General features: G+C 36.3%; 1 protein-coding gene across 2 annotated transcripts in view; it reads left to right on the plus strand.

Moving 5' to 3' along the window:
- The window catches only part of TTC21B (tetratricopeptide repeat domain 21B), a 100,853-nt gene that overhangs the window by 45,440 nt on the left and 43,131 nt on the right, over window positions 1–12,282 (plus strand). For both annotated transcript variants that reach the window (XM_027866205.1, XM_027866206.1), the window contains 2 exons: window positions 8,202–8,274; window positions 10,673–10,783. In XM_027866205.1, the coding sequence (XP_027722006.1) occupies window positions 8,202–8,274; window positions 10,673–10,783 (184 nt within the window). The remainder of the gene's footprint in view (window positions 1–8,201; window positions 8,275–10,672; window positions 10,784–12,282) is intronic.

Consider the following 12,282-nt stretch of genomic DNA (forward strand, 5'->3'; position numbering starts at 1 on the left):
GAAAGAAATCATGGATCCACTGAAGGACTGTGATAATAGAGGAAATCTTCAGTTATCTGTATCCAGCTAACTGGAATCCTTTAGGAGAGTTGCTTTGGTTATTCCTTTTCACGAGAAAGAAGCAAGTGATGGCAAAAAAACTTAAATATAAGAACTATAGTTCTTTAAAAACAATCATAATACAGATTCAAATTAATCTCAGCTATACTCTACAGTAAAACCTTAGCTTTGCTTGGAGGTCAGCCATCTGGAATTGTCACAACCTAGAAGTAAGCCAGAGGCTAAAACAAAACAACCTTTAGTGTTGAAATAGAAGTCCCAAAGTACCATCCAAACAATGAAAACTGCAAAATAATGTTGAAGAGTATACCCACAACACTCAAAACAGTTCATTGGTCAGAGAGAAAGAAACATGCAGATTGGCTTTGTATTGTCTGTAACAAGCCAGCTTTCTCAAATGAAAACTGAGAATTCCAGTAAAAACACCATGGGACCCAAGAGAAAAGAAAAGGGAATAGGTTGTAAGAGACTAGAAGCACAGAAGGTTTTGGAGTCAATAAACAGCAGACACTCCTGATATCAGAGAAAAAAAGAACTTGCAACAAAAATACAGTAGATAAAATACTTCTGCATGGGAAAGGCAGTATTCTGTATCATATCTGACTTCTGTGTCCTTTATGGAGCAAGAATGGCATAAAAAACATTCACTTGTACCTTAATAGTTAATAGCGTGATCATATCAATAAATCAGTAAGCATTTATTAAGTGCCTACTATTTGCCAGCATAGCACAGTGAATAAAAACTTGAAGCCGGTAAGACCTGAGTTCAAGTTCCTTCTCTGACAAGTACTGAGTAAGTATGTGACTCTGGTAAAGTCACTTAAGTCTCCCAGTATTCTACGTAACTCTCCAAGACTAAGAGTTGTAAAGAAGGTGCTGACCTGCATTAATAGAGGGAGTTTCCTCACTTAGGAATTACCTATATATCCCTGAAATCACAAGTCCAGTCCCTATCCCTATGTGCCAGATGCTGCACTAGGTGTTGGGGATACAGATGAAGAATGAAACAATCTTTTCTCTCAAGGATTAATATTTTGTTAGATGTTAGTTGAATATATACACATATATACATGTGTAAGTATCTATAGTAGAAATATAAAGAGAGAGCACTAAAATTAGGGATTTGAGAAATCCTTCATGTAAAAGTATTTTGAACTGCATCTTGAAGGAAGAAAGGATTTCTTTGGGGTGAAGATGAAGAGGGACTTCATTGCAGGCATGGGAGACAACCTGTGCAAAGCTTCAGAGATAGGAGATGGCATGCTGCATGTGAAGAAAAGGAGAATGCCAGTTTGACTGGGCCATTCACTGTGGGATAGGGATTAATATATAATGAAAGTGAAGAGATAGGTTGGGGCAAAATAGTAAAGGACTTTAAAATATAAACAGAATACTTAGTAGAAGCAGTAACCAACATTTATTTAGTGCTTTAAATTTTATAAAGTGCTTAACATTTAATATCTCATTTGTTCTGCACAAAAACCCTATGGAGTGGATACTACATGTACTTGTAGCATCCAAGGAGGAGATTAGGAGATCAAGACACAGAGACGTTGTGAGTTTCCCATGGTAACATACCCATCAGAGTTGTGGTTTGAACCCACTTCTGCATGCCATGCAGTGTATAGTATAGCAGTATGGAGGATGCATTCACTGTATTGTGTACAGAAAGTTATTACCTCATAGTCTACATAAATGTTTATAAATCAATACTCTGTTGCCTTTCCTTATAGAAAGATTCATTAAGGCAGCTGTTTAAATTCTTTGAAGATTCTGACTCAGCTAGTGCCATTGAATATTGTTACAACTTGCACACAGCTAAATTAAAGCACTCAGATCAAATTTTATATATGAGTGGTTTTCACTAAAGATCAGAGAGTGCCCCTGTCACTCAATATTAATTAAAAAGGTAAAATATTTTATAAGCAAGTTCAGGTGAATTATTTTTTGTATTTATAGACTAAATAGCTCTTTTGGAGTGTTGGGGAAATGAGAATTATCTTCAAATAATTGAGGGGCTGTCATATGGAAGCAAGATTAGAGGAAAGATCATAGGATTTAGAGCTGAAGGGGACTGCCTGAGCCAGCAGATACTTGGTCTTTTTATCAACTAAAGAGAAATGGCAGCTATAGACCATGCCAGTTTAGAATATAAACACATTTACTGCAGAGGAGGATAGTTGAAGATTGAGTGGTATTACTTTATAAAGTATCTAGAAGAAATGGAAAGGGAAACAAGTTTGTGGAAAGTTTGGCAGGCAACTGACTTAAGTCAGATTGTCCAGGACAAATCAATCAACAAGCATTATTAAGTACCTACTACATATCAGGCACTGTGTGCTAAATACAGAAGATATAAATAAAAAGAATAAGATAATCCTTGTTTCCAGGAAGCTCATATTCTAACACTGGAAGTGGAAGCAAGACAATAAACAGAAGGAAAATGAAAAAATTTGTTAAGATTTCTATAAAAAACTTTTCCCCATCACTGACAGGAGAGCTGTCCCAGTTCCCAAAATTGTTCTTGCAGAAATTACAGTAGCGCACACACACAAACACATACACGAGAGATAGAACAACTGGATGAGACTATCCAGTCTCATGCTGGACGAGTGACATGCTAGACATGACACAATTTTGAGAATATGGAGGAATCCGTTATTAAGGTACGGGAAAGATGTTTAAAAAAAAAAACTGGAAAAAAAATCATGGGCATTACTACAGCCAGAAAAAGATGATAAAAAAAAAAAGCAGCTGACTCCTGTGCCTACTTTCTCTTCTCTACAAAGCTTTCATAAGAATAATTTATATCTTCGTACTGAGCGTCATTGATTAAAGTATGAAGTGGGAACTGACAGACATGCTTTCACAAAAAGTATTCTACTGGAGATTTCATTTTCAGTGTGACACAGTGGACTAAAGAAGGGTACCAAGGACATAAGATCCCATTTTCCCATTCATTTTTACTACAAAAAAGTATTATACTTGGTAAAGTAAAATGTTGTCTTAAAGGCTCTCTTGTGCTAGAATAAAAAGAGCACTGGAATTAAAATCAGATGGACCAACATTTGGTGCTTACTTTTTTTTTAACCATGGGAAAGTCACTTCACCTTTATGTTCCTCAGTTTTGTCATCTGTAAAATGAAAACTATACTTCTAATGCTTACTTCTCAAGGTTGTCATGAGGCTCAATGTATACAAAGTTGTTGTGAAGGAAGTGCCTTATAGACCTATATATTATATAAGCATGACTTCTTATTGGTATCTTTGCATGTTTTTAATGCCATCCTTTCCGTTGTAATTTCATTACCCATCTTATAGGGTAATTCTTGAGGAGGTAAGTTTTGGGCACAGTCATTCCATAAGAAATTCCAATAAGAATTCTCAAGAATAGGGTATTTTTTTTAGAATATTTATTACTATTAGATAGATTTCCTGAAAAAAATGAATCTATATAAGTTGTCCCAAAAGTTTTTGTGAAGTTTTAAACTTTAATAGCTTAAATTATTGAATACCCCATATATGACTTTAATCCCTGTTATAACATTAGAGATGCCATTTTTACTGTTGCTTGTGTATGAAATGCTCTTCAGTGTTAAATATTAATGACAGAATTATGGCTCAGTATCATGTCTCTAGAGCTAGAAGGAACATCAGAGACCATTTAATACAATTTAAGTCATTTTGTAGATGAGGAAACTGAGGCCTGTGTTCTCACTTGTCATAAACCATAGAGGCCCATGTGCTAAAAAAAAATATGACACCATTTCTGGGATTTATAATCTACTAGGTATAAATCATGTAGGTTCCTGGGCAAAAACAAGATAAAGACAGAGTGTTTAATATATTTATTTCTGAAAGAGACCAGAAGTAAGTTCCTCTATTAGACTGTAAGTTTCTCAAAGTCAGAAACTGCTTCTTTTAAATTTTTTGTCTTTCTATTCTCGGTGTTCAGTTCAGTGGCTCACATATTATAGGAACTGAATAACTGCATGCTGAATGAATAAATTTAGTCTAATTCTCTCATTTTACAGATAAGGAAACTGAGGCCCAGAGAATAGAAGTAACTTGGCCAAAGACATAGAGGTTGATGAACCAGGATTTGAAACTGTGATTTAAAGTCTGACTCCAAATCCAGAGTTCTTTCCATTATGTTTAGTGTTAAGAAAATTTCACAAAGAAGATCTGACTTTTATTGTATTGGAGAAGGGAGGGCGGGTGAAGGAGACCACTATGAGGAGTTTCAGAGAAAACTGGATTCATTAAATTTTATTTCTTTGCCATATGCGTATTAAAATGAAGATGAATATACAAATGCTCCTGGTAGCCTTCTCTGGAAAACCTCAGAATGACCTAACCTATCTAGGCTGTCACTTCCTATTTCTTCTTATGCCTTCCACCAATTCTTATGGAATGACTGTGCCCAAAACTTACCTCCTCAAGAGCTCTGCCCTGATTAACTTCACCTTATTGGAGTTGGACTAAACTCTTTTTGTGGGGAAAGATATGAATCATAGTTAGCAGGGGTGAGTGGACCAAGAAAGGGATTTTTGTTGATGGGGGGGCATGGGAATGTTTGTATGCAAAGTGAAGCAGCCAGTAGATGGGAAAAGAGTAAAAGTAAGTGAGAGTGAGGATGATAAAGGGGGAAGCCTACTAGAGGAGATGAGATAGAATGAGATCACTTGTACATGTGGAGGGGTTAGGCTTGGCAAGGAGAAGGCCCACTTATTCATGTCAGACAAGTACAGGCAGAGATAATGACAAAAGGCCTCTGGGATATGTGAGATGAGGAGAAGAAAAGAGGAAGCTCATGGCAAATGGCCTCATTTTTTCAGTGAAATATGAGGCAAGATTCTCAGTTGAGAGGAGTTGGGGGAGCCTTGGGAGTTTTCAGGAGGGGTAAAAAGGTTTGGAAGAGCCACTTGTGGTGAGGGGATTAGTGAGTTAATTAGGGAGGTGGAAAAGGATTGACTTAGTACAATGAGGGACCAAGAGAAGATATGTAACACAAATCTGTATTGGATTCAGTAAGGATGGTTGTGTGATTTTCTACCTTTATTCAGCATATAAGTGAAGGCAGTGGATAATGGGAGTAACTTAGGACTGAGACTTGGTAGGACACAATTGGCAATAAGATAAGGGGCAAAAGACTCAAGAGAAGATGTCATTGTGTAGAGTTGAATTGCTTCACCAAGGATTCAGGATGGGGAAAGGAGAAAAGTGTGGCTGGTACAAAGGTCATGGCCTGGGAGAAAACTGAGAGGTCAAGGGATTGGAGGTCACAGTGTAGACAAAAGGCAGGGTTTAGTATTAGAAGGCAGAAGGAGTGGTAGAAAGTCAATAGCATGTGCTCAAATAAAGTACTTTCAGAGTTCCATGTACTTAGATGTGATACTTTTATTGATAATGGCAAGTAGCAACAGTGATAATAACATAATAATTAGCATTTATGTAGCACCTAGTATGTGTCAGGCATTTGCTAAACACTTTATAAATTTGATTCTCACAATTCTGTGCTATTATTACCCCTATTTTACAGGTGAAGAAACTGAGGCAAACGGATTAAAGTGATTTGCCCCTGGAAATACAACTAATAAATGTCTGAGGCTAGATTTTAATTCAAATTTTCCTCACTCGGTGCTCTGGAGCTCTCTATGCATTGTGCCACCTAGCTACCTCCATGACCATCTGTGTTGTGTGGTTGAGGTGAGATGGAGGAGTAAGTCATGGGAAAGGATTGAGTGGAGGAAATAGGAAGTTAGGGTATTTGAGGAAATATCAGTTTGTATATTGAATTTCCCTAGTGTGAGAGTGGGAGTTGGAGAAGAGGAAAAGATTGTGAGTCAGGTACTGAACTCATCGAGGAAAGGAGCAACATTCTGGAAATCTGTTGGCAACATCTACCAGGGTTTTGGTTGGTTTATAGATGTGGATTGCATGAATCTCAAAGGAGGAGACGTATTTGGAGGAGAACCTAGAAGTGACAATGGGGAACAAGAAGTATTCCAGCTCCCCATCTCAGCCAGTGAGTTGGGAGGAATGAGTGAAAGTGCAGCCATTGCTGGAAAGGGTGACCAGGGATCCTGTGTCATCAAGACAGAGCCAGATCTCGGAGACATCAGGAAGAGGAAATGAGTGGTAAAAGAATTTAAGATGAGAGCAAGTTTGTTGCCATATGAAGCAGGCATTCCAGGGAACATAGTGATATCTTTTGGTCGTAGTAGAAGGGAGTTGAAGGAAATGGAAATAAGGACTTGGGCAGTGCAGGATGGGTACTGGGGTTTAATTGATGTCCTAAGGTGGTTCAGAATCACTGGAATGGGGAGGGTATGACTAAGGGGGAGTTTGTTAATCTCTAAGTGGAAAATTTAGAGATTTCGAAGTCAACAGCATTTTAACCTAAGGGTGAAATCCTTTCAAAGCCTTGGGCAATTCAGGCAAGTTCAGGTGAAGGAGCAAGAACTTGGAGCAAAAGTTAGGTAAAACTTGTCTATAGCTTGTTTATACTACATTGAGTCTGCCTCATTCTCAGATCCTTGAAAGCAAAGATTATATTTTGCCTTTTTGTGTATGCTCAGCACTTAGCATAGTGCCTGGTATGTAGTAGGTGCTTAATAAATGTTTTTTGACTGACAATAAACTGGCAAATATTTAGTAAGAACCAGAACTTGTAAACTTTGAGATAAATAGTCCCTAAAGCATCATAACCTAAATTCTTAACACCAAACAATACTTCGTATCTATGAACAAGTTGGAAATGCGAAAGAGGATTGGATGTTACTTGTTATTTGTAGTCCTTTCTGTTAGCAGTACAGAGATAATATTTTGAATACTGCTGATCTATCAAAAGGTATTGATAATGGTGAAGGAAAAAAATTGAGACAAAATCACTGGGGAGGCTACTTCCATTCTTAATTCACTAATTAATTTTGCACAAAGTTAATCATGTTATACCATCCAGGAGGTCCTATTCTTTGAACATTTTTATGAAAGATGAGTGACCAAAAATGAAAAAGATATCAAGATTTTTTTCTCCAAGAAAACAAGTTCTGAAGGGTTTGCATTTATACATTACCATGTACTATCTACATGTAATGGACATGAATATATTCAGTATTCATAATGATGATGCTCAGTCATTAAGAAAAGTTGTATTTAGTTTTCTCTTTTTATAGGAAGGTAGGGATATATGTGTGTGTGTTCCGATATATGTGTGTGCATATGTACACATATATGTATATATTGCATTTTAGAAAGGTTTCCATCAAGAGATGAAAAGGGATTCAGAATATTTAAGCCTCAAGTATCCAGACACTTGATTTCTCCACAATGGAACATTTTCATATGATTCTAGATAAGGGAGGTTTTACTGACTTCTGACAGTGCTCTGGGATGTGACTAAAGAGAAAAGATAATAGATAGTGTTTATATGGAGCTTTAAAGTTTGTAAAGTACTTTACAAATATCTCTTTTTAACTTCACAACAATATTGGGAAGGTAGATATCATTATTGTTTCCATTTTATAGATGAGAAAACTGAGGTAAAGTTTAAGTGACTTAACCAGGGTCACACAGTATCTGAGACTGCATTTGAACTCAGGTCTTCCTGACTCCAGATCCAGTACTCTATCCACTGTCCTATCTAGATACTGCAATAATCTGCATCATCAAAGAAAAAATATTTACCTGACTTAGTTGCTAAAAGAAAAAAACTAACCTCATATATTTTGGAAAGCTTTCTAAATATAATAAGATTTGAAACAAAACAGAATTTCTAGTTAATACTTATTTAATCTGAAAATTCATTTAAATAGAATGCCCAGTTCCCTGATCTTGAATCAAGATTTTACTGATATACTTTAAATATTTTTCCCTATATAAGAAGAGATATTAGATGTTACAGTTTATGACAAAATTTGACTTTGTAAGTTTTATACTATAAAAGTAATACAATGGTAAAAATATCATAGTAAAAATAATAAAAATAGATCAATGTAAAGCGTATAGTAAATACATATTACTTATTAGTTTATATAAGTCATATACCTATGAGTTTGAGAACAAGTAAGTTTTAGGATTAGATGGATATTTACACATACATATTAAAAATGATTTAATCAGTAAAATTTGTCTTCTAGAGACCTTGTAGAAAAATTGCCCAATCCTCATACTTTTCTTCTCCTTGGTGATGCATACATGAACATACAAGAGGTAAGAATTTGAAGTATTTCTGACTCTAATTACTGTTATGGAATAGCACAAGATAGTTAAGATAAAGTAGTAAAAACTGTAAGACCATCAATTTATTAATCATTACTCTTAATTATTGAGACAATACACAATAAAAATGAAGTTGGTTCTATTTTCATAGAGAAGATCTGACTTGTTATTGATGTTGGGAAGTCATCATCATATCAAGTGCTTGTGTAAAAGTAACCTCCCCTGGTTAGAGCACAGATCAAAATTAGTGCAAAGGTAGAAGAAAAAATAAAAATGAGATGTCATAACATTTTAAAATCTATATTTATCTATTTTAAACCATAAACCAGTTCAAATAAAGCTCAGCAAGAGATCCAACCAACTAAGCAAATGATATTTAAGGATGAAAATGAAAGAAAACTAATAGAAGAAAAAATGGAAAAATTTTGCAGTCATTTTTGTAACAAACTTTTTAAGCAGTCAGAAACAATATAGCCACCGCACTTGGGTTCTAATTAATAGTTCTATATGTGCTTTCAGAGAATGTAGAAAAGGCACTAAAAAGAATAAAGAAAAATAATTGGAAAAGCAGGTGGATTAGACCACGTATCCATAGAGGGTATTGAGAGATCAATTCACAAGATATATTAAAAGAAGAAGAAAATACCAAAGGAGTGAGGGCAAAAAAAACCCTCATACTTTGTTAACTTCACTCATTCAATAAGCATTTATTTAGTGCCTACCTTGTGCCAGGTATAGGAGGTAAAAAGACAAAAATGAAATGGTCTGTGTCATCAAAAAGCTTAAATGCTTTCATTGACATATGCATATTTGTAGAAAATATATGCCAAATATAAGGAAAATAAATACAAGGTAGTTTAGGGACTAAGGCACTAGTAACTATGTAGAGAATGTGGAAAGGCTTCATGTAAAATAAAGGTGGTTGGGGAGCTAGGTGGTGCGGTGGATAGAGAGCACCGGCCCTGAAGTCAGGAGAACCTGAGTTCAAATTCGGCTTCAGACCAAACACTTGACACTTACTAGCTGTGTGACCCTGGGCAAGTCACTTAACCCCAATTGCCTTAAAAATAAATGAATAAAGACAATAAAATAAAGGTGGTGCTAATTAACCTACCACCACTTCTTCCGCTCTCAAAACAAAAGAACACATCAACTAATAGCCTACTGTCTATATAAAATATATTTATTGAAATCATCTACACACACACTGAGGACATCTTCAGTGAAACTTTCACAACCAGTAATCTGAACCTTTTTTGGGAAATCAGCCCCTTTTTATATGGCATCTCATTTGATCTTCATGACAGCCCTGTAGTACAGGTGCTATTATTACAGATGAGGAAACTGAGGCAAAAAATATCAAGCAGCTTGCCCAGGGTCACATAACTAGGCAGTGTCTGAGGTAGGATTTGAAGGTCTTCTTGACTTCAAGTCCAGCACATCTAACTGCATAATAATTCTTCTAGTATTATTACATGGTTGCATGTCATGGAACACTACAATCTCCAAAGACTAAAAATGATTGTCACTCTGGTGTATATGATTGAGCTGGCTAAAACACATTAGCAAAAAATTAACTATGGTAAAGAACTGAAGTAAAACATGTTATGGGAGACATGTATAATTGAACAAGATGAATATTCACATGTCATGGCAGGAGCAAGCAATAACCAGTGAACAACTTGTGTGTTTAGGTGGTATACTCATTATATGAGGAGAAAGCAGGGAGTAAGGCCTCTAGCAGGTGGAGAGACTCTGTCATGAATTTAGGAAAGTGCATGAATGTGAGATGTACACAACACACAGGCATGGGTGCTTATACTCAGCATCATTCAAGGAACACCTCTACATTAATGAGAATGATTTAGGAATTTTGACATTACTATGTCAAATAATTACAAAAGGAAAATTGTAGTATAAGAAATAGATGACTAGTTTGATAGCCAGGTGTGCAGATTTTGTTTTAATTTAAAATGGAAAAGATCACCAAAAGCATAATAAACAGCCCTTTTAATTAGGCACAGTAATGGGGCAGTCAGTTTTACATGGGTAAAGTGTCCTTCATTATTAAGTTTCAGGCTCTGTAATTGATAAGAGAGAGTAAAACCTGTCAATTGCCACCCTACCTTAGGAGGGAAGGGATCATTTTAAATGAGTTGTGGTTGTGCTACTGCATCACACGAAGGTAGCTCTTATGATGGTGACTGATCCTTTTTAACTCTTAAATATTGTCCAGTCAGACAAATACAGCTTCTCAGTGTTGCTATCCATGTAACTAGCTTTATGAAGTAGCCTAAATTAATAGGTTAATGAGGGGAGTGTGAGATTTGTGTTGACTTGCCGGGTCTAGTTAGTTACTCTTCTTTCTTCTTATTTCTGACGACTCCAGCCTGAAGAAGCCATAGAAGCATATGAGCAAGCTCTCAAGCAGAACCCAAAAGATGTCACTGTGGCGAGTAAGATTGGGAAAGCCCTGGTCAAGACTCATAACTATTCCAAGGTACTTACATATTATATAGAGGGGAATAAATCCACAGGACCAAATTTCCCACGCCCTGTGCCATGGAGTAGACCTTCACAAAGTAATATGCACACACCAGATGCTTGCAAAACTCTGAACTTGTATTCATAAACTGGAATTCTTTTTGAAGGCATAGGTATGGTCGTGTCACTTCTCTGCTCAAAAATGTTAAATGGCTCCCTACTGCCCTAATGTTCAGACTTCTTTACCTTGCATTGAAGTCTTTCCATGATCTGGCACCAACTTATCTCTTCTGCCTACCTTGTTTGTACTCTATGCTAACCAGACTATGCTCTGCCACCTACCTCCACTTAGGCCGTCTTCCCACTTTTATTCATTCTCTTCCATGTTCCTAAAATATCTTTTCTCATACTTTCCACCTGCTAAATTCCTTTCCATCCTCTAACTGAGCTCCTTAACAGCAGGGACTATCTTTTCCCTCTTTTTTGAATCTCGGTGCTTAACCCTATAGTAAGCACTTAATGCAATTGACTGACTGATTAAAATTCAAGACAAATGCCACTTCTTCTAGGAAGTCTTACCAGACCCTTCTCTTGCTTTTGGTAAAACTTTTCCCCTCAGACCTTCCCTTTCAAAGAGTTTTATAATGTGCTTAACTGTTACATATTATAATTACCTGTGTATCTTATCCCCACTTAGATGGTAAGATCCCTAGGATTAGGAACCATGTCTTAATTAAACTGTGTTTTCCCCAACATTTGGGACAATACTCTGTGGATACAACAGGTACTTAATATATATTTGTTGAACTGTTGTCTTTCTTTGTATTTCCAGCACATAGCACAGGGCCTGACACAGAGTAATCATTTAATAAATGTTTGTTGACTGACTGGCTGACCAACTTCAAAAACTTTGTCATTATATTTTTTCAGGACTTTTTGAACACATAGAAATTTTTCAGTTTTCTACAGTAGATTTTTACTCCTTAAGTACTAAGTAAACTAAGGCCTATACCACCATTTTAAAAGTTACATTGCAGTTGCTATTCATATATGATAAAGTATGAATGTTCCTAATCCTCCTGCTTCCTTTTGATCCACTGTAAATAAACACTTTGATTTGTTTTTGGTTATGGATTTACACTGCCTATATACTCTTGCCAGACTTCTTCAAGACTGTCACATTCATAAGATGATTAGCCTTATGTATTTATATTCAACATCTACCCTGGTAGTACAGTGAGGTTAACTAGTCTATGAAGTTGAACCCATAACTTTAATTTGGATTTTGCTTTCCATAAATGAGTTAATTGCTCATAAGAAAGAATGTTAGGGCTGATGAGATAGCCTGTCATCCCTGCTAGTAAATGAGGTGGAGGTAAGTATATCTCTTGAGTTCAGGAATTCTGAGCTGCAGTGGGTGTCTGGATTGAGTCTGGCACAAATGTGGTCAACCCCTACTAACAGTGGGCCACATATTGCCTTGGGAGGGACAAACTGGCACAGGTTGGAAAAATG

Source organism: Vombatus ursinus, unplaced genomic scaffold, assembly GCF_900497805.2.
Source record: "Vombatus ursinus unplaced genomic scaffold, bare-nosed wombat genome assembly UNPS02014779.1, whole genome shotgun sequence".
Taxonomy (NCBI): Eukaryota; Metazoa; Chordata; class Mammalia; order Diprotodontia; family Vombatidae; genus Vombatus; species Vombatus ursinus.